Here is a 22,675-nt window from a genome sequence, read left to right as displayed (position 1 = left end):
GAATGTAAAATTATATTGATAGTAGCTGCAGCATGTTAAAGGTAAATGCTGCTCCTATCTAATATTTTTAATATTTTCACTAGCTCTATTTCCGGAGGTTTCTGATTTGTAGTAAACTTGTCCTCAGATGCTGTACCAGGTTTATACCTTGGAGTGCATTAAAATTAAAAGATCAGTGGGGATGGAAGTGCATTTTTACTAGTTTTACTCTTGAACGAGTGCATAAGTCATTTAGTGGGAAAGATCCTGTGTACTCTGTGGCAGTAATTCCTAAATCCTGTGATTTAAATTATTCTGTTGCCAAGAAATAGCCTTTATTTCTGTCTTCCCCCTTCTCCCCTAGCAAACTCACACATCTGCTGGTCCTAGCTGAAAATACTCATTGATGTAAAATTTCTTACTCCTTTCAAGTAGGGGATGTGCAGGAGCTATGAAGAAGCCTAATCCAGAGTAGTTCCGTTGTTAGACTCTAACCTGGTGGGAAAGGAAACTTCTTCTAAACCCATTGTATGGTCCACTTGTTTAATCTGTGCACTGAAGACGGGATTTGAGTAAAAGATAATAATAATGACCACTAAGGAAGCATATAATTATTCAGTAGTCTCTCCTGTATTGTTTCCATGCCATAATGCAAATGTTCATTTAAATTAATGGCAGATTTATGTTTTTAAACTTGATCTATTAAACAATAATTATAAACTGTGCTTTCATTTACACTGTAGTTATCTGTTCTTAGCTTGTATTTGCAAGTGTTCTGTGCTTGGAATCTATGGTAATTAGCATAGTATGTGGAATAGATTTAAAAAAAGGATGAACTTCTACTCTAAACTATGGTGTACGGATAATAACACTGCATTTGTGGCAAGTTCCTCAAATTCAGTTAATTATATGCAATAATATGACAGTAAATAAAGGTCTCTCACTAAATATAAAATCATGTAATGCTAAAAAAATGTATTGTAAGGGAAGACCATAAATGGGGAAAGCCTCTAAAACCCTACTAATTTGAGCTAGCATTTATTAGTTGACACTAGCACTTCAGGAGCTGCAGAATCTACATGTGCACCAGTGAAGCTATGGATTATTTTGAAAAAAACTCTGGAAAATAGTAATTTAAAATTAACTGGAACTTGGCATGGACATGTTAAAAACATGATTGGTGAGTTGCTGCACTTATATGCTAATGAAGACTAAATGTCTCTTTCAGCTGACAGTGATTATAAGAGATGATTTCAACTAGTGCTGTGAAGTCCAGAAGAAGACTATCTTTATACCAAGATTGGATGTCTAAAATATATCCTCTAGTTCAACCAGTAGTTATGAGCTTGTTGCTGGAATTATTGGGTAAAATTCTCTGGCCCGGGTTATGCTGGAAATCAGACTAGATGATTATAATGGTACCTTCTGGCCTTAAAATGTACAAATATCTGTTTTCTACTACAAATGGTATCTCATAAAATAATATTGACTAATTATTACTGTGTATAATTTGTGTTTTCAAAAATTCTAGGTTTGGTGCCCAATGTCTCCAGAGTTTTACAGAGAATATGTGGCTATCAAAACAAAGAAGCGGATATTGCTCTACACTATGAACCCAAATAAATTCAGAGCATGCCAGTTCCTGATCAAATTTCATGAGCGAAGGAATGACAAGATCATTGTATTTGCTGACAATGTGTTTGCATTGAAGGAGTATGCAATCAGACTAGGGAAGTAAGTATTTGTGAATGAGGAGGGCACCTCTCCTCCTCCTTACTGGAAGATGAATATGTTTCACAAATTTCCATCACTTCAGGCATTTTTATAGTAAACATTAAACTTAATAAAGATAGGAATCATTGAAGAGCACTTCAAGTAAATTTCAATGTGTATTGCAATATATTTTTCCAAGTGTAACATTATAAGATAAGATGTGCATTTTCTGTATGGCTACAGAGGAATTTTAAACCAGTACTTATGTAGAGAGCTTATAGTCACAATAAAATGAGCTGAGGATAAAAGCATTGTAGGCAAGTGACGAAATAAGAGGCTATTTGGATGTTCAACTGTCTGTGCGTGTAACAGACTAGTCTCCCTGCCCCCATGTGAAATGAGAAGGAAATTTTGTACCAGGGGGCCCCTGGATCCTTCAAGGCCCACAGAAAGCCATGGCCTTCCCTGCTTTCTGCCCCCTTCCAGGCCTGTGGCAGTCTTGTCTTAAAACTAAGATTTTAAGCTCTTTGGGGCAATGGCTCTTACAACATGTCTATACAGTGCCTAGTACATTGTGCTTACACGCACTACTGTAATGCAGTTAATAGACAGCAGCACAGCTTCTGTAGGAGCTCATCTGGGCTCCTCTGCTGCCTTGGAATTGTTCTTTGAGGCGGGGTTCAATTGCAAAAGCAGAGGTAAAAATTAAAATTTATTTGCCAAGGGATTAGCATCAAAGTGCTTGCAGGATTAATGAGGAAGTAGTAAAGGAGATTGGTTTTTTGTAAGAAATACTGTTGGAAACTCCTGGACAGCTGAAAAAGTTTACAGAGCTAAATGCTCCTCACCATTTCTGCCAAGAGAGGGGAATAAAAAAGCCATGATTTCGATGCATGATTGAAAGGGTACGGCTGGCTTCTCCACATGCTCCATGGAGGAAACCCTTCCATAAGTATCAGGCAGGGAAGAACCAAACTCCCTTATCTCTCTTTCCCAAATTTGTGATGAGTTTTGAATGGCAGTGCAATAGCTATTCTACACCAGCTCACTATGACTTCAAACAGTAAGCTGAGCAAACAGTGCTGGATGACTTCCAAATTCAGAACTCGTGGTCTCTTTCATCTTTATTCTTAAACCTGTCTGGACAGAGATTAGCTAGAATGATGCTTCTGGAATGTTAATAACTGTGTTCAGTGTTCCATATAAGATAATAAATATAATGAGTCTTTGAGTAAAGAATAAAAAGAGATGGACAGGAGAAGGCAATCTTATAGCTTAGTGACTAGTAACAATGTTTCTCAAACATCTTAAGTAAAACTGCTGAAGGTTTTTGGCAGAGTTATTCAGTTGCGGGAAGATGGTGGGGAGGAATTGCTTTTTTAAAATCCGTCTTCCAAATCATTCTCTTTGGCTCTGGAATGGAGCCCAAGGTTACACAACTGTCAGTACCATAGGGAAGGCAGGATTGCAATGCTTGGCAGTCATGGGGGATTGGCATGGGGCAGAAAAGGCAGAGTTTCTTAAAGCTCATGTTACATGCTGAGATTAGGAGTCTCTTGAGCTGATCCTGGCATCTTGACCATCATTCTGTGCATCATCCAGAGCAAAAGCTAGTATAGCTTGTATGAAAGCCATCAATACATCTAAATAATTGCTTTATAGAAGACACGTCCAGCCTTCCTGGGTTTGACAGATTATGACGACACAGGTATTGATCCTTGAGGCTCATTATCTTCCCATTGGTTGGAGGAAGGATTGCTTTTCAAGTTGTTGTTAGATGTTTTTTGTTTGTTCTGGGTAGGGAAGTGTTATAACTTGTTCATCACGATACACCCAACTGATGGGAGTCAAGGGGAGATTAAACACCCAACAGTTTTAGGTCATCCCATTTTTTTGGTTTAGGTACAACAGTAGAGGCGAATGCTTGACAAGCTCTCTGTATACAGCCTTGGGAAGCAGTACCTGATGGACATGTGAAGGTCTCACAAGTTTTTTAATTTTAGTTCAATCAACAGCGGGTGTTTTGTGTGTGAATTTTGTTTGGGACAAATATCACCTTCACATCCTAAAATGAAATTATAAATGAAGGCTAAAAATAGAAGTACTGACAGACTGATAACTATAGAAGCATTACAGGGTCTCACTAGCTGTACAACAACAGTATTGTTTAAAACAATTTGTGTCTCATTCCTATGAGCCACTTCAGCTTTGGCTAGGAAAAGACTGTTATTAAAATGTACCAAGTAGAAGAATTGGATTAGAGGAGATTTGGCAGCACAAAAACTAGAATGACATTAATGTCTTCTCTTAGTGAAAACTGCCAATACTCAGGGCGTGTAGAAGGCTTTGACATGCTATGAGTTGGGTTCTTGTGCTCAGATACCATGGTGATGTGTGCAGCATGTAAACTTAAGCTAAACTTTTGGGCCTATTTAAAAAAAATAGGGAAAAAACTTCTTAACATGAATTATGAAACTTGCTTCTCTTGGTTTTTGAAGGTGCTTGTTAACAAGCTTCTTCAAAGAATGGGAAAGAGATGGAAGAGCAGCAGCTACACATTATTGCAGGTTTCTCTTGCATTTATAGTCAGGCCCTGGAGTTTGCAGCAAATCCTGGAGATTCACAGCAAACTTTAAAGTGGGAGGGAGTCGATCAAGGGGTCAGGTTATATGTGGTGTTATGGAGAACTGCTGCTAATGTACGGTAGTTGGGAGACTTTGTGGAACGAAGGAGATCCAGGGGAAATCCAGCTCTGCAGGTACAAAGTCAGGGTATGTACAACAGTCTCACAAAATCCTGTATTATCACTTTCCCTTCGGACTCTGTAAGGAGATAACCTGTACAGTCTGAACTTCACTGCTGTCAGCTTGAGATATCAGACAGAAGTAAGAATTGACCACATATATCTTAATCTTTGAGTGTCGGCTTGCAAGGTATGCTAAAGAGTCTCATAGCTTCCTCCACCGTTGTAAATCCCAGGTTGTGCTGCTCTTTTCCATAGAACCCAGTGGACATTCTATTCTGGTCCCGAACTGTAACTGGGTTACTGGAGAGGAGGAGAAAGGTGTTGACTTCAAAACATAGACATCATTTCCAGATAAAATACCTAACAGCCAGCTTGAGACACTGAGAATTTAATTAAAAGGGAAACTTGGATTCTTAAGGATTCAAGTGGGAAGAAGTGAGAAGGGCACAGCTGTCCATATGCTGGCTCATTGGATTTGAGCAAAAAAAACCAACCACCCTCCTTTTTATTTTAACAGCTGCATTCAGCCTTTCATCTGGGATTAGCAAATGTTTTCAGTCCACTGCTCCACAGTTCAGTCAGAACACAGCAAATGAAAAGCATTTACCACTGTCATATTTATTTCTGCAGAAAGTGGAAAGATATCTTCCTCTGGCAGCTTGGGTTTGCCCCAGGTGGTGATTCAGGATACATTTGGGCAGGGTTACAGTAAAGAGCCAAAGGGTTAAAGATGAGCAGCACAACTTTTTTTGTTTTTAAACAAAACCCAAAACGCTCCTATTTCTAGACTGATCTGAAATTTTAAATGGTTATATTGCACTCCCCTCTGTGGTATCCTAACCTAAGGATAAATAGTTCTGAGAAGTCTTGAGAACCAATTCCTTTCAATGTTCGTTCTATCTTAGACCTTACATATATGGTCCTACTGCACAAGGAGAGAGAATGCAGATTCTACAGAACTTCAAGCACAATCCAAAAATCAACACTATCTTTATTTCCAAGGTAAGTGAAGGCATTCACTGTCATACTGCATCACGTTGAAGTGTGCAAATTCAATTTTAAAATGCAGCATGTTACATGTGCCAGCTTACGTTTGACGTACTTCTTATTGCATCACCAAAGTTGTATTTTTCATTGTCTTCATTTCTTAATGTGGGAAAACCAGCTTATTGCTCAGAGGCTGCTTTTGTATTGTAGGTAGGTGACACATCGTTTGATCTACCAGAAGCCAATGTTCTGATTCAGATTTCGTCCCATGGTGGGTCTCGAAGACAGGAGGCTCAAAGATTGGGACGAGTGCTGAGAGCCAAAAAAGGTAAATGAGGTCATTCTTGGGCTCTGTGTCTTGAGGTCTGGTATGAGATTAGGAATTCTTAATTTAGGTTGAACACTCAAATGTTGGTGTAACACAAAGCATCCATATAACGAAGCAGGCAGATTGCCATAGTTGGCAGTGGCCACTGTTGACCCAAGGTTACATATAAGATGAAAATTGGAGAGTAGCTATTGAACTGTGCTGCACTAAGGAACCAGCTCTTTTTTGCTTCTTTCATGTTCTCTACTTCTTATCCTGATTTTTTTTCTTTCCTTCCTTTACCTGTTCTTAGCCATGTATTTATCTTTCTCCATTTCCTATTTTTTGGTTTTCTCTTATCCTTTCCAGTCTGCCTGTTGGAACACTTGATCACCCCTTGTTCCTGCTTGGGTCTCTCTTCTTCCTTTGTTTTGCCTTTCCTTTCCTTTAAGAACTTACGGTCCATTTTCTTCAGGAAGCCCCACATGCATATTCTGAGCAGCAGCAAAGTGCTCTCTTGAAGCACATTTAATCAGTATTCTGGTGCTTGGGTCTCATTGCAGTTCCTAATGAGCAAGTGTCAACATTACCAACACCACTGTCAAAATGAGCACAAATCGATATTATTATTGAAAGTATCTGCAGAGGTCAAGTATTTGTCTGCTTGTGGAGACTGAATTATCTTATCACTTGTCTAGATAGTCCCTCTAGAGCAGCAGTCAGACACTGGCAAAGTGGTGTGGGAAAGCTTGCACTAGTGCTGCTTGGTTCTTTTTCTGTTCTGTAGAGGACAGGTGTGGATGAGCATGGAACCACCAAAACTTCAGAAAATGGTTAACAAACACATCCTTTTTTTTCCCCTTGATGTACTTCTGTGCCTCCCTTCCAGGCTTTCGAGTGGCATGATCTGTAGCATACTGTTCTCCCTTCCCACCATCTCCTGAGTAGGACCCTCTATTCATTCTTCCTCCCCATTGGATAAGGGCTTTTTTCAAGCTTTGTGGTTCTGGGTGGCGTGGGGTGGGGTGGAATGCAGGAGTCTCAATTGGTTCTCTTCCTTCCTACTTAGAGAATTTTAAGATTGACTCTTTTTCTTGACACATCTTGGGCTTCTCACCATTTTATACTTGATGGAAGAATGCTTTGGTGGCTTGAATCTACTGGGTACTGATTAGCTCCCAGTAAAGCTGAAGGCCCCTATGGCACAAGGACCTGCAAGCTCAGCCACTGCTCCCATACCATGACACTTTCATGGAACATAACTTTCGAGCCCCCCTCTGAACTCATGAACCAGATTTAAGGGTACGTCCAGACTACCTGCCGTATCGGCGGGTAGCGATCGATTTATTGGGGATCGATTATATCGCGTCTTGTCGAGACGCGATATATCGATCCCCGAATGTGCTCCCTGTTGACTCCGGAACTCCACCAGAGCGAGTGGCGGTAGCGGAGCCAATGGAAGAGCCACGGCTGTCGATCCTGCACCGTGAGGACGGGAGGTAAGTTGGAATAAGATACGTCAACTTCAGCTACGGGATCTTACTTTGACACCCCCCGCTCCCCAGTGTAGACCAGGCCTTAGTGCTTCAGATATCCTCCCTTCTTCAACCACGAGATGGATGACTGACTGGTACCTTCCACCAGCATAAATTTCACATTTAAAAACCAGCTAAACATGTTTGCAAGACAATGAGAGTATATTTTCAAGTATTCTTTGTAGTTGCATAATGTTAGTACTTGAAATTGCCATTTTCTGAGCTGTGGATTTTGAGTTGAGAAATTTCTGAGTGGCGGATCTCAGAGCAGGTCAGTGCTTAACACTTATCACTCTGCACTTCAAACCTAATCTGTTGAAAATCAGAATGAACATTTATTTCAGTCCTGAAAGGCTTTCCTTTTCAAATAGATGTAAATTTAAAAAACTTAAGTTTTGGCTGCCATTCTGTAATGATGGCAGCCACAATTAAGGAAGAGGAATCTAACTACTGCTTGGCCTAGGTGGTCACAGTGTACTGTTGTTGGTTCTGTGGTCCCTAAATAGCCACTTCACCAACTCTGTCCTCACAGCCTACTGTGGTTTTGATGATCCATAACAAATTAAATAAGAGGAGAGACAACTAGAGCATTGATGGTGTAAGTCTCATGTGAATCTGGCCAATTATAATGTGCAGACTTTAAGACTGTATGTTGTGGCTTTGCAGGAGGTAAAGACAGGTCTCATCTCCCTCCATCACAGCAGAACTGTTTGAAGTGACCAACAGCTTGGTAAAGCCTGTAACACCCAGGTTGAGCTTGATGTGAAAAATTTCCTGTTTTGCAGACAAACTTGCTCTGATTCAGAATGAGTTGTCTGCTGACGCAGAAACAGAACCACATCCAGCAGGGGAAAATGCTGTCAACTTTTGCTTGGATTACAGCTGGTGCCATTCAGGTTACAGAGGTGCTGGAGTGCTTTTGTGCTACAATTTTCAAGTGAAGGCCAGCTGGAGAGTACTGTGTCCATTTTTGCTTGTGTTTGTTGATGTTTCCCTATGTGGTGGGAAAGATGCCAGTGGTCTTAAGCTATTGAGGCCAGAGTTCAAGAAACCAATTCTTGATACTGACATTCTGGCTAACTGTGACTGGGTATCCGTCGCCCATCTGGGGAAGGTCATTGAGAAGTTGGTAGTGGAGCAGTGCTCAGTTTCTTGATTGATCAGATTTCCTTGGCCTCAGGTCAGTTGGGTTACAAGTCCAGTGCCAAAACTGCACTGATTGCATTAGTTGATTATTTCCTATCAGTGGATGAAGACAGTATGCTCATTTTCTTAAATCTGTAAACTACCTTTGATGGTTTGGAGCATAAGACTTTGATTCACTTGTGGACCCTCGCAGAAGTGGTTGAGCTGCTCTTGGATGGCTCTGATATTGTTCTGAGAGAACCTCAAAGGTAGCTGGAGGCAACTCTTCCTTTACTTCCAGGGTTCTTTCCTGCAGGGTACCACTGTGCCTAGATGGGTCCAACTGTAACATAATCCTGAAAAGAAAGAGAGAGAGAGAGAATGTTAGTTGGCTGGGGGAGGCAACCAGAAGAATTTTAGTAGAACTTGCTGGCTGCCCTCATTGAGAAAGTGCAACCATTTGTAACAGCATTGTTGTCGCATCCAGAACTGCTTTTGGATGCCTGGATAGTGACTGTGGTGTGTACAGTGCTTCTTTTCCCATCCTTACCATGTAAGTAGTATGACCTTATCTTCAGTGCAAACCTGGCCACAATTATCCATGCCTTTATCACCTGGAAACTAGATTGCTGTAATGCACTCGGTGTGGGTCTACATCTTGGGACTAGTCAGAGGCTGAAGCTACTGCAAAATGCTGTCCTTTCTGGTGAATGGAATTGCACATGGGGAACATGTCAGATTAGTGTCCTTGGATCTGCAGGGCATGCAGTAAGCTTCCAGCGGAATTCAAGGAACTGGCTATACCTTTGTAAAGCCCTAAATAATTTGAGACCGCCTTACTTGAGATCCCTTTCTTCCCTTGCTCGGCCACCACAATTATGTCACTGTTGGTGGTTGAACTGTAGGCGCTGTCAGGGCATTCTCTGTGAAGGTCAGTGACTTGGGATCTCACTCCCGAACACCGGATTGCAGAGTGTGGTTTCTTAACCTTTTTGGCATGCTGTAAAGCTCCCCTCCCCTCCAGCTACTGAGAAGAAATGGACAAGTTGCATATTTATGGGTATTCCTTTTATATCGAGTGCCCTTCAGTTCATGGTCTAGGCACCCAAAGCATAGGATGAGTGCATATATTTTTATAAATTAGAAGAAATATGCTGCATGTGTTTGTGCTACTTTTCTTTTGGGTAATCCCTGTTAGATTCAGTATGTTTTCCAAGTGGACTCCAAGTAATACACAGTTTATCTACAGGTAAAGTTCCCTCTAATTCACCTTCCTTTAGTTTTTCATTCCTCAATCCTCTCCTGACCGATAATCCTAGTAAAAATATACCACAAATAAATTTATTGTAGCATTACTCTAAATGCACATATCTAATTTTTTTAAACCATCTAAGTCCCATTGACTAAGTGCCTAGGTTGCTTTTGAATACAGAACTTGTGTTCCTCAATGCTTAGGTGCTTTTGAAAAATGTACCTAAAGTGCCTTGTATTTAAACAGCAGTTACCTGGAGCACTGTTTCTGTCTGAAATTAGAAAGTGCAACCCTTAGTGCAGGGGTCTCAAACACGCGGCCCGCGGGGCTATTGCGTGTGGCCCACCAAGCTCCCCGCACCCCCCCGCCCATCTGCCTACCTGCAGGATTGCCCCCTGAGGCGCTGCGGGCCCCGCGCCACTCTCTGAAGCAGCTGGCAGCACACCCCTTTGGTCTGTGGGGGAGGGGGAAGGAGGCAGAGGGCTCCTGCATTGTCTCCTTCCAGGCACCGCCCTCCTCAGCTCCCATTGGTCGGGAACAGGAAACCGCAGCCAATGGGAGCTTTGTGGGAGGTACCTGGAGGAGCGGCAAGAGCAGCACATGCATGGAACCCTGAGCCCCAGCCCCTCCCCCTCTTCCCCCTGCCAGGGGCTGCAGAGACACGGTTCCAGCTGCTTCCCAGAACAGAGCGGCGCGGGGGCCAGGGCAGGCAGGCAGGGAGTCTGCCCTGGCCCCGGTGTGTGCCATGTTGCCACCTCAGAGTTGCTCTAGGTAAGTGGCGCCAGGCAGGAGCTCACACCCTGAACCCCTCCTGTACCAAACTCCCTACCCTGAGCCCCCTGCTGTGTCGCGCACCCCTCCTGCACTCCCTGCCCTGAGCCACCTGCTGCACCCTTCCTGTACCCAGCTCTCTGCCACATCCCGCACCCCTCCTGCACTCCCTGCCCTGAGCCACCTGCTGCACCCTTCCTGTACCCAGCTCTCTGCCACATCCCGCACCCCTCCTGCATTCCCTGCCCTGAGCCGCCTGCTGCACCCCAAGCCCGTGCCGCACCCCTCGCCCTCTTGCACCCCACACACCAATTCCCTGCCCTGAGCCCCTGCTGCACCCTGCACACTTTCTGCACCTTCTGGGGCAGCTTTGGGGTGGGGACTTCAGGGAAGGGGTGGAGTGGGGGTGGGGCCAGAGGCAGCGAGGGGTGTGTGTCAGTGATGTGGCCCTCGGGTCAATGCAACAGTCCTCATGTGGCCTTCATGGTCATTTGAGTTTGAGACCCCTGCCCTAGTGTATACTCAGGGTTTGGTTCTTTGTTGCTTAGATTGCATGATGGAACAGTGTTGTCATAAACAGATAGCTAAGGGTTAATGTCTCTTTCACCTGAAGCACCTGACCAGAGGACCAATCAGGAAACCGGATTTTTTCAACTCTGGGTGGAGGGAAGTTTGTGTCTGGGTCTTTGTTTTCTGTCTGCCTGCTTTCTCTGAGCTTTGGAGAAGTAGTTTCTGCTTTCTAATCTTCTGTTTCTAAGTGTAAGGACAAAGAGATCAGATAGTAAGTTATATGGTTTCTTTTCTTTGGTATTTGCATGAATATAAGTGCTGGAGTGCTTTGATTTGTATTCTTTTTGAATAAGGCTGTTTATTCAATATTCTTTTAAGCAATTGACCCTGTATTTTGTCACCTTAATACAGAGAGACCATTTGTATGTATTTTTCTTTCTTTTTATATAAAGCTTTCTTTTAAGACCTGTTGGAGTTTTTCTTTACTTCAGGGAAATTGAGTCTGTACTCACCAGGGAATTGGTGGGAGGAAGAAATCAGGGGGAGATCTGTGTGTGTTGGATTTGCTAGCCTGATTTTGCATTCCCTCTGGGTGAAGAGGAAAGTGCTTTTGTTTCCAGGACTGGGAACGGAGAGGGGGAGTCACTCTGTTTGGATTCACAGAGCTTGTGTCTGTGTATCTCTCTAGGAGCACCTGGAGGGGGGAAGGGAAAAAGGATTATTTCCCTTTGTTGTGAGACTCAAGGGATTTGGGTCTTGGGGTCCCCAGGGAAGGTTTTTCAGGGGGACCAGAGTGCCCCAAAACACTCTAATTTTTTGGGTGGTGGCAGCAAGTACCAGGTCCAAGCTGGTAACTAAGCTTGGAGGTTTTCATGCTAACCCCCATATTTTGGACGCTAAGGTCCAAATCTGGGACTAAGGTTTGACAAGTGTGGATTTGAAAATGTCTGAAACAGATATAACATTTGCACTATTGTACTAGCTGGTGGTGGGTAGGGGGCTTGGATTCTCAAATAGTTGCTTTGTGCTGTTTGAGCCATAAAATCTATTACACATATACAACTATATAGCCTAGGTTATTCAGAATTTTGAATAGCCTTACTAATTCCTAGCTAAATATCTTATTGTCTCATCTGGTTTTGTGCCATGTCAGTGTAAATCTCTACATTTACATTTATAAAACTTTCTTCCGCTGGTATCTTGCTGCTTTACTATTTCCTGACTTGTATCACAAGCACAGTTTAAGTTGTTCTTAAGATTATCCTGCATAGCACTCTTGTGAATTTTTTGTTCTTACCTTGTTTGGAATACACAATTCAACAAGCAATATTTTCCTCCAGGTGTTTAGGTCTCCAATATCTCCCGTTCAGGGCCGGCTCCAGGCACCAGCGGAGGAAACACGTGCCTGGGGCGGCACATTGTAAAGGGCAGCATTCTGTCCATTCTTGGGGTGGCTACGGCAGTTCAGACGGTAGTCCGAGTGGCCTTTTTTTTTTTGTTGTTTTTTGCTTGGGGTGGCAAAAATGGTAGAGCCGGCCCTGTTCCCGTTGCCTCTTCCCATATTCTTTTCAAGCTATCTGTATTTCTCAGCAAAAATTTCCATGCTATGTAGATGATCACTCACTTAAAGTATGTTTAAAAGAGCAATTTTTTAAAAATAACTTTACATTCCTGCTCTGGCTGTTTTCTTTTTATCTTTCAATTTACTCATATAGGCTAATTGTCCAATACCTCTTGTCTCCTAGGGACAGTTGCGGAGGAATACAATGCCTTCTTTTATTCCCTTGTATCCCAAGATACTCAGGAAATGGCATATTCAACCAAACGACAAAGATTTCTGGTAGATCAAGGTTACAGCTTCAAGGTACAATAATTTTGTCCCTTTTTAATGTAGAAGACTTATGACTTGTGCGTATAATGTCAAATTCACACATCTTAGAGTCTTAATGTACCTCCTGTGCTTCCTGAAGATAATGAAGGGTGCAGTTGGTTAATCAGTTGGTGCTTACAGGCAACTCTTGTTGCTGTAACATTACTATATCGTGGTATCTGTACTGCTGTAGAGGACAGGTTAAGGTAGCATTAATTACAGCATCTGACAAGGTAAAGCATTCTGACTTTTATAGCAGGCAACAGCTGGGGAGTGGGGCCAGAGGAAGAACAGTTACGGGGAAAATTGGCTGATTCCACAAAAATGGGATGGCCTTAACGTGTAAGTTTTGGAAGCCCTCCCATTTGAGAGTGTGGAGAATAGAGACTATGTGTCCCTAGTTGGTTAAAGTCCTCACTGCTGTAGGTGATACTGTGTATAGTGTACATCAGAGTCCAGTCATTATCTCGGTATATTTTACTTCCTCTGGTTATATCTTAAGAACATTGCTCTTTTTTTTCTCTTTTCATTTGTGACCTTTTCCTTGCCTCCACTTCATCAGTTCTGCTTGATGCTGTCATGAAAGGCGTCATAATTGAATTGCAGTTTGAACAGTCTTTATTCCTGAAACCATATTGCCCAAATTAATGGTTCAGTGGTTGGTATCTTTTCTCTCAGGATTTGTTTTCAGCATCCACGCTTAGAATAATACCTCTGAGTCCTTACTATCAAAGATAGCTCTCAAAAAATTGTAAATGAAGCAGTTCTGATTCCTTCTTCCCACCATTCAACAGACACATCTTGAGCCTCCTGACCAACGTCCTTCATCCTGTCCCCAAGACTCATCATCTTCTCCCAGCAAGGCAGTTGTCTTGGCACTTCTACTATCTCCTGATGACTTTAGACCCTTCCAGAAGCTGTTTGTCTGGATTGTTGATGAACCAGAAACAGACCTCATTGACTAAGGAAATTTGACATAATATATTCTTAATAGCATTGCCCATTAACAAGGGCATTTTAGAACTGCAAAAATTCTATGGCAAATACAAGCAACATTACTGCTGACTGCTAAAAGAGCAGGAAAAAAGGGTACCAAATAGCCAAAAGGGTTTTGAGCGATTATGCACCCTCCCAACATTGGATTCTTTAGTGGACTCTGCATTTCATGAAAAAATGAAGCCGTCTAAGAGTACATCAAAGGACAAAAATAAACCCTGAGGAAAATAGATCTCTTTGGGAGGAAGGCTTGTTCATCAGCATCACTTCAGCTACAAACAGTGAACTAAAGCTTTGTTTGTGAAATTGAATGATGTAACCTGGGACATAATGTGTCTCTGCCCAAAATCCTATAGAGTGGAGTTAAAAACTATTATGACTGAAAAAAACTAATGGCAAAGAAGTTACAGGCAGCCATGGATGCATCAGTCACGATGGCTAGACATAGGGCCACTGCAGTTACTATGTAAAAGAGCATCATGCCTCTGGTATTCCTAGAGAGAAACAGAATACAGTAGACTTCTCAGTTTTGGGTACAGATTTATTAATATGATGTACTGATGATGCTTTACATGCCCTAAAAGACTCCAGAGTCACACTATGGTCACTGGGCATTCAGCCCTAAACTGCAAGCTATTCAGATACAAAAGGCAGACTAGACAGAAGACACCCAGCTACTCAACAATGGCCTTCTGAGTACCCGTTTAGGAAGAAGATGCTACTCTGAAAAGAAGTAAATCTCTTTTGCAGTCACTATTCAGACTACACCTGCTTCCAGAGAGCAGATTTAATGCAGGAGTTGAGAACCACACTGAAACTGGAGGAGAGTCATCCCCAAACTCCACCTTCAGGTGCCATCTTTCTCTTTTGTACCAAGCCTAACTAGAATAACAATTGACAAATGGCTGCTGGAAGTTGTCTCCACTGAATACTAGAACCTATTTAAATCCTCCCCAAAATCCCTTCCCATCCCTCTTCAGGGATCCTTCTCAGGAAAACCAACTAAAAGAAGTACACCACTACCCCGTTATAAGGCGCCCCGATATAACATTGGTTTGCATATAGCATGGTAGCAGCGGGGCTCTGGCGGCGCTTTAAAGGGTCCAGGGTTCCGGCTGCCGCGGTGCCCTGGGCCCTTTAAATCACCACCGGAGCCCTGCCGCCACTGCCCCGGGGCTGCAGCAGTAGGGCTCACCGGCGATTTATTGGGCCCAGAGGTCCCCGCGGCCAGAGCCCCAGGCTCTTTAAATCACCACTGCAGCCCTGCTACCGCTACCCCAATATAACAGGGTTTCACCTATGGTGCGGTAGGGATTTTTGGCTCTCCATTACTAGTTGTATCGGGGTAGGGTGTAGTTTCCCTGCTTCATCTAGAGGTCCTTGAGAAGCTACCTGTGGAGTTTAGGGCAAGATGCTTCAGATCCCAAAATGCCCTTTTCTGTTCAGAATAAGGATATCTCTGTCCTATCCTAGATCTGAGCAGTCTGAACAAATATCTATGCCATTTCAGGGTCAAGCTGAAAATGATTTGCAGCCATTATCCCTTCCTTTTAGCTCAAGATTGGTTTGTGGCTATCAGTCTCCAAGACATGACTTCAATATTGTGATCCAATACAAGATGCTACTGTTCAGTCTCTCCACAGCACCAGTAGTAGTCACAAAATGCCTTCTTGTTGCGGCAGCATAACTGAGGAGACAAACCTTTCCCATCTATCCATATTTAGACGATTGGCTGGTCAAAGGCTGGTCTCATCAAGAAGTCACCACAGCCTAGAACTGTGTCCTTCACCTATGTAGACAGCAGGGCTTCATGGGAAAAGAATCCCAACCCATCACAGAGTTCAGAGGAGCTCAAATTGATTCCAGGTTACCCAAAGCGTACTTTCCCAAGGACACGTTTCACTCTCTAGACAGTTTTATCACTAACATCAAAGTGAACTCATCAGCCACAATCAGAACTTGCCTCAGATTTAGCGGCCACCTGTCAGCATGCACCTACCTGATACCACTAGTCAGATTTCACCTATGTCCATTGCAATACTGGCTAAAGTCAGTTTATCACCCCACAAGACATCAAATGACCACTAGTTCTAGTTCACAACCTGTTATCTGACTACCAGTTAAGTTACATCAAGAGAGTTCAGAAGGGGAGTATCCTTCTCCATCCCCTCCTACAAAGACTGATAAGACATCAGTCAGGAACAGGCTGGGTGCACACCTGGACCACCTCGAGATACAGAGACTTTCCACTCTGGGGACGGGATAAGAGAACAAACACATGAGATGTGTATTCATGTTACTTAATCTGCTATTGAAAGGTGCTGAGATGCTGTGGGGATGAATGTATTATACAAATCTAAATAGAATAGGGGTATGGTCCCAAAAGGACATGAATCTATACATAACTCTAGAATTGCAAGTCATCTCACTGGCTTCCATAGCATTCCAACCTGTTAAAAAAAAATTCCATAGTATGGATTCTCTCAGGCAACACACCTGCAATGTATTATGTAAGCAAGCAACAAGGGAGGTACCTCCTCATCACCCCTGTGGCAGAAGGCAATCAAGTTATGGACATAATGTCAACTCAATGGAATAACCCCAGTAGCTTTTCATCTCCTAGGAGCCAGCAGTGATGGCTTCCTAAGAGGACAATCCATTACCAACCACAAACAGTCACTGAAGAGTGCCCTTCTCAGATAGATATTTCACCGGCGGAGAAATCCCTGTATAGGTTTGCTTTCGATCAAAAAGAAAACATACTGTCCAGTCTTTTGCTCTAGAGGAGATGTGAGCCTGGGATCCTTACAAGACATCGTTTTATACTGTGGAACCAGTGTCTCACTTAGACATTTCAATGCATCTTACTAATACTCAGGATGATATGGAAAAATATCTGGGGTACAGCCCCATTGGTCCTGATAGCTCTATGTTTGCCCAGACCGTTCTAGTTAACAGCTCAGAATGTCTACTCAGCCTCTGATAGCACTTCTAGACTGTCATGACACAACACCGAACCAAGGGCAAATATTATACCCAGGCCCACCAAAAACTAATGCACCTTCCAGCCTGAATGTTGGCTGATTGAATGCCACTAGCAGAAATTTGTCACTGCAAATTTGAGAAATTCTCCTGCAGAGCAGAAAGCTCTGACAAGGCATACTGATTCCACAAAGTGGAAAAAACATTGGGCAGCCCAGCACAGCCGTCATCTTTTGGAGGCCCCATACCTAAAATCCTTGATTATATACTGCATTTGAAATACTTCGAACTTTCATTCAGTTCCTCTAAGGTCCACCATGCAGTGCTTTTGGCATGACAACACCCTCTTCCAGTCACGGTCAGTTTTCTTACCCCACTGTATCTAGATATTGAAATTTCACCACCAATTAAGGAACCCCTGCAATGTGGGATCTTAATATTGTCCTTTCAAGCGTCATGGAGGCTTTTCTCATCACCTTTTTGACATCAGCCAGAAGGGTCAGCAAACTCCAAACTCTCATGGGCGACTCTCCTTAAACAACATTCCACGGAGAGCTCATCCCACATTTAGCCCCAATGTTGTCAGACTTTCATTTAAAACAATATTTATCGCCTCGTTTTCTTTCCAAAACCCCATTTCTCTCTAGGGGTAAAGAAACTTAACACCTTAAATGTTTCTAGGGTCTTACGGTAGTATCTTAATAGGACAAAGCCCTTCAGACAGACTCCCAAACTTGCCATAAATAGTGCTTCTAAGAGACAATTGCCTTCTTTCCAGAGAACATCTGTGTGTATGTCTACACTGCAATTGGGAGGCGCAATTGCAGCGGTTGTAGACACACCTGAGCTAACTTTGATGTAGTTAGATCATACCTAGCTCAAGTAACAACAGTGAAGCCCTGCCCACCCAGGACTCGAGGTACCTACTCAAGCGGCCACCACCTGTGGTGCTGCATCTTCTCTAATAATGCTATTCTAGTTATCTTTGATCTAGGTTGGTGTAGTGGGGTGATCACCCCGTTCTGGCCCTGGAAGGGTACAAGCAACCCTAGAGAGAGCTGCACCTCTGAAAGCTGGGCTCAGTGAGAAAGCAGCCGCTGCTGTAGCTGGCTTAATAATGGCCCAACTGGCCCTTTATAAGAGAGCAGTGGGCCAGGAGCAAGCAGTCCCTCTAGCTGAGGAGGGAAATGGACCTAGCTGCCTGAGTGCTAAAGGGTACTGGAGTGAAGCAGGGCTGGGGAAAGGCCAGAGGAGTGGAGGAGCTCCGGGCCAGCAACTCCCCAGGCTGCAGGGCCTTGTACAAGACCTTTGGAGGTACTGGGTTGCAGGGAAAGGCAGCAGGTCAAAACCTCCCTTGCTTATGACGACTGGCTTATACAGATTGCAGTCGGCCCCAGTGAAAGGGGGCTAGATGGTGACTGCCAGTAGCCCCTAGGCTGAGGCAAGGTGGGGATAGAGGGTGGGGGTTCCCTGGGGAGGAGAGACCCAAATCTGTGGGGTATTGCCTGGAGGGGCAGCACCACAGGTAAAAAGGCACCAGGTCCTGACACGGGGCAAGCGGGACAACTGCCTGCAAAGGGCGCTCTGGAGCTGGGAAAAGCTAATTCCCAGGAAACCAGCAGGAGGCGCCGCAGGGGTGAGTCCCGCATCTTTACACTTGGGTATGTTTACCTGTTGCAGTCACACTTCTGAATTGCAACATAGGGCTTGGCTACACTCGAAACTTCAAAGTGCTGCCGCAGCAGTGCTTTGAAGTGTGAATGTGCTCGCAGCGCCAGCGCTGCATGTTCTCCACATCCTGTTGGGGTTTAGCTTGCAGCACTGGGAGCCGCACTCCCAGCGCTGCGGCACTGTTTACACTGGCACTTTACAGCGCTGTATCTTGCAGCGCTCGGGGGGGGGGGGGGAGAGGGTGTTTCACATCCCTGAGCGAGAAAGTTGCAGCGCTGTAAAGCGCCAGCGTAGCTAAGGCCATAGACATATACTGAGATATCTATTTAGGGTGTTTCAGCCTGCGATCACATGGCTGGTATACTTCCTCCAGACATCAAAGCTCATTCCACTAGAGCGTAAGCTTGTTTTACAAACCTCTCCATATGAGATATGCCTGGCAGCCACTTGTAGAACCCCGTTACTTGGGTTAAATATTATGCCCTCAGCTTGTTGGAAAGATCAGGTGCCAAATATGGTAAGGGAATGATATCCTGATTTAGTGGCAGCCCTAGAACAGGATCAAATACTCGGAGAAAAAATGATTTGTGTTACATGCATCCCATGAAAGCTCATGCCCAAATAAATCTTAGTTTCTAAGGTGCCACCCAACTCCTTGTTTGTTTTTGTGGATACAGACTAACATGGCTACCCCCTGATATTTGTCTTACAATAGCTCTGGTTCTTTACAGTGTTTTGCCCATGAGCCATCCTCCATCCCTGCTTTTTCAGAGTCTTTAACTGATATTAAGAATTGAGAAAACTGTGGGACGGTTGTGGCTGCTCTGCCCTTTGTCATCGGGTGAGGGAAGTGGATGTAGCCCAATGGACGCTACTATTGAAAGATTGTGACCTTGCACACATGAGGTATATGCACAATCTGGAGTGGGATCTACATGGATAAAATATCTAGAGGAATCATCTTTTTCATAGTCTATGACGAGTTAAGAGGACTGCTTCAGAACAGGTCTCACAACTAAAATAATTTCACCGCAGTTTTTATATATGAAAGCCTTTTTTGTGGCGTATCGAGTTTGCCCAGATAGTTGCAGATTAGTGTTGATCTAATAGCGAACAGGCCTTCGTGGTTTTAGCCAAGAAGACTCATTAAAGAAATCGCTTTACTTGTATTTGAATGCTTTGGATTATGGAACTAATTAAAGAAAGCCGAAACAGAGAGATTTCCTTTTGCAAGTAAGCCTTAGTTTTAGGAGCCTTAAACTGGCATTTTAACTAGGACAGTGTGAGTGCCAAATGGTTGGTACCAAACTGAAGGCTGGTACCATAAGAAATTTTTTTTAAAAAGATTAGTGTTTTGGAAACACTTGCTATGTATGGATAGTTTTATGTGCCATTTATTAAATAGTTCCATGTGTTATATCTGTCTGTATAGAAAAAAAATTGTGGCTTTTTTCATCTTTTTGCTATTTTGTATAGTGCACTTGCTTTCTAAATAGAGCCCTCTTGTCATGATTCCTTGCTCAGAACCCAGGGAGTTAACTGCACTTGTCTCATGTTTTATCTTAAAGTATATTCCCTTTGAAAAATATTGCTCTACAAATCTAAGACTTTTATATTAAATCTTGGACCAATAGGAGAAAAACCTCCTAGACCAAAGAATCACTGGTAACTTCTAAATTTGACACTTCATGAACCAGGCCAGCTTGAAACGAGTATAATATACTGCTGAAAAGCAAAGAGTCTCTCCTTAGTTGTACACATTGTTTTGTTTTTAAACCATCGCAAGGGACAGATTAATACACCTTAAAATCATTTTTCTTCTTTCTACACTTTTTCTTGTTAGAAGCTGGACACAATCTTAGCAGATGCTATTTTTCATAGATTCACAGATTGTAAGACCAGTGGTTTAAGCATTGGCCTGCTAAACCCAGGGTTAAGTATCAGAGGGGTAGCCGTGTTAGTCTGGATCTGTAAAAACCGACAAAGACTCCTGTGGCACCTTTATAGATCAACAGACATTTTGGAGCATGAGCTTTCGTGGGTGAATACCCACTTCATCGGATGCATGTAGTGGAAATTTCCAGAGGCAGGTGTATATATATGCAAGCAAGAAGCAAGCTAGAGATAATGAGGTTAGTTCAATCAGGGAGGATGAGGCCCTGTTCTAGCAGTTGAAGTGTGAAAACCAAGGGAGGAGAAACTGGTTTTGTAGTTGGCAAGCCATTCACAGTCTTTGTTTAATCCTGAGCTGATGGTGTCAAATTTGCAGATGAACTGAAGCTCAGCAGTTTCTCTTTGAGGTCTGGTCCTGAAGTTTTTTTGCTGCAGGATGGCCACCTTAAGGTCTGCTATAGTGTGGCCAGGGAGGTTGAAGTGTTCTCCTACAGGTTTTTGTATATTGCCATTCCTAATATCTGATTTGTGTCCATTTATCCTTTTCCGTAGAGACTGTCCAGTTTGGCCAATGTACATAGCAGAGGGGCATTGCTGGCATATGATGGCGTGTATTACATTGGTGGACGTGCAGGTGAATGAACCGGTGATGGTGTGGCTGATCTGATTTAGGTCCTGTGATGATGTCGCTGGTGTAGATATGTGGGCAGAGTTGGCATCGAGGTTTGTTGCATGGATTGGTTCCCTGAGCTAGAGTTACTAAGGTGCAGTGTGCAGTTACTGGTGAGAATGTTTCAGGTTGGCAGGTTGTCTGTGGGCAAGGACTGGCCTGCCACCCAAGGCCTGTGAAAGTGTGGGATCATTGTCCAGGATGGGTTGTAGATCCCTGATGATGCGTTGAAGGGGTTTTAGCTGGGGACTGTATGTGATGGCCAGTGAAGTCCTGCTGGTTTCTTTCTTGTGTTTGTCTTGCAGTAGGAGGCTTCTGGGTACACGTCTGGCTCTGTTGATCTGTTTCCTTATTTCCTCGTTTGGTATTGTAGTTTTGAGAATGCTTGGTGGAGATTCTGTACGTGTTGGTCTCTGTCTGAGGGGTTAGAACAGATGCGGTTGTACCTCAGTGCTTGGCTGTAGACCTTGGATCATGTGATGTGCCCGGATGGAGGCTGGAGGCATGAAGGTAGGCATAGCAGTCAGTAGGTTTTCAGTATAGGGTGGTGGTAATGTGACCATCACTTATTTGCACCATGGTGTCTAGGAAGTGGACCTCCCGTGTAGATTGGTCCAGGCTGAGATTGATGGTGGGGTGGAAGCTGTTGAAATCGTGGTGGAATTTTTCCAGAGTCTCCTTCCCATGGGTCCAGATGATGAAGGTGTCATCAATGTAGCGTAGGTAGAGAAGGGGCGTGAGTGGACGAGAGCTGAGGAAGCGTTGTTCCAGGTCGGCCATAAAAATATTAGCATATTATGGGGCCATGCTGGTGCCTATAGCGGTGCCACTGATCTGGAGATATATATTGTCATCAAATTTGAAATAGTTGTGTGTGAGGATAAAGGCACAGTGCTCAGCAGCCAGTTGTGCTGTGGCATCATCAGGGATACTGTTCCTGACAGCTTGTATTACATCTGTATGTGGGATGTTTGTGTAGAGAGCCTCTACATCCATGGTGGCTAGGATGGTGTTTTCTGGAAGGTCATCAATGCATTGTAGTTTCCTCAGGAAATCAGTGGTGTCACGGAGATAGCTGGGAGTGCTGGTGACATAGGGTCTTAGTAGAGTGTCCACATATCCAGACAGTCCTTCAGAGTGCCAATGCCTGAGATGATGGGGCTTCCAGGATTTCCAGGTTTGTGGATCTTGAGTAGTAGATAGAATAACCCTGGTCGGGGCTCTAAGGGTATGTTGATTTGTTCTGGTGTTAGTGTAGGGAGTGTCCTGAGTAGATGGTGCAGTTTCTTAGTGTATTCCTCAGTGGGATCTGAGGGAAGTGGCCTGTAGAATTTGGTATTGGAGAGTTGTCTGGCGGCCTCCTTTTGGTAGTCAGACCTGTTCATGATGACAACAGCACCTCCTTTATCAGCATCTTTGATGACAATGTCTGGGTGGTTTCTGAGGCTGTGGATGGCATTGCGTTCTGCGCGACTTAGGTTGTGAGGCAAGTGATGTTGTTTTTCCACAATTTCTGCCTGCGCTCGTCGTGGAAGCATCCAATGTACAGGTCTAGACTGTCATTTCGACCCTCAGGAGGAGTCCATGTGGAGTAGTTCTTCTTGTGCTGTTGGTGGGAGAGTATCTGTGTATCAGTGCGCTGTTCGGTGTTGTCCTGAAAGTATTCTT

The 22,675-nt window shown here is 43.7% G+C and overlaps 2 protein-coding genes across 2 annotated transcripts in view; one reads left to right on the top strand and one right to left on the bottom strand.

The window, feature by feature from the left end:
* Nucleotides 1–22,675, bottom strand: part of TMEM169 (transmembrane protein 169) — a 254,139-nt gene that overhangs the window by 198,560 nt on the left and 32,904 nt on the right. The window lies entirely within an intron of this gene.
* ERCC3 (ERCC excision repair 3, TFIIH core complex helicase subunit) overlaps nucleotides 1–22,675 on the top strand; it is a 51,346-nt gene that overhangs the window by 23,177 nt on the left and 5,494 nt on the right. The window contains exons 10-13 of the mRNA XM_050917043.1: nucleotides 1,511–1,713; nucleotides 5,344–5,440; nucleotides 5,636–5,753; nucleotides 12,671–12,789. Coding sequence (XP_050773000.1) covers nucleotides 1,511–1,713; nucleotides 5,344–5,440; nucleotides 5,636–5,753; nucleotides 12,671–12,789 — 537 coding nt within the window. The remainder of the gene's footprint in view (nucleotides 1–1,510; nucleotides 1,714–5,343; nucleotides 5,441–5,635; nucleotides 5,754–12,670; nucleotides 12,790–22,675) is intronic.

This window comes from Gopherus flavomarginatus, chromosome 10, assembly GCF_025201925.1.
Source record: "Gopherus flavomarginatus isolate rGopFla2 chromosome 10, rGopFla2.mat.asm, whole genome shotgun sequence".
Classification (NCBI taxonomy): Eukaryota; Metazoa; Chordata; order Testudines; family Testudinidae; genus Gopherus; species Gopherus flavomarginatus.
Note: the sequence above shows the minus strand (reverse complement) of the source record. Positions and strands in the feature narration are given on the sequence as shown.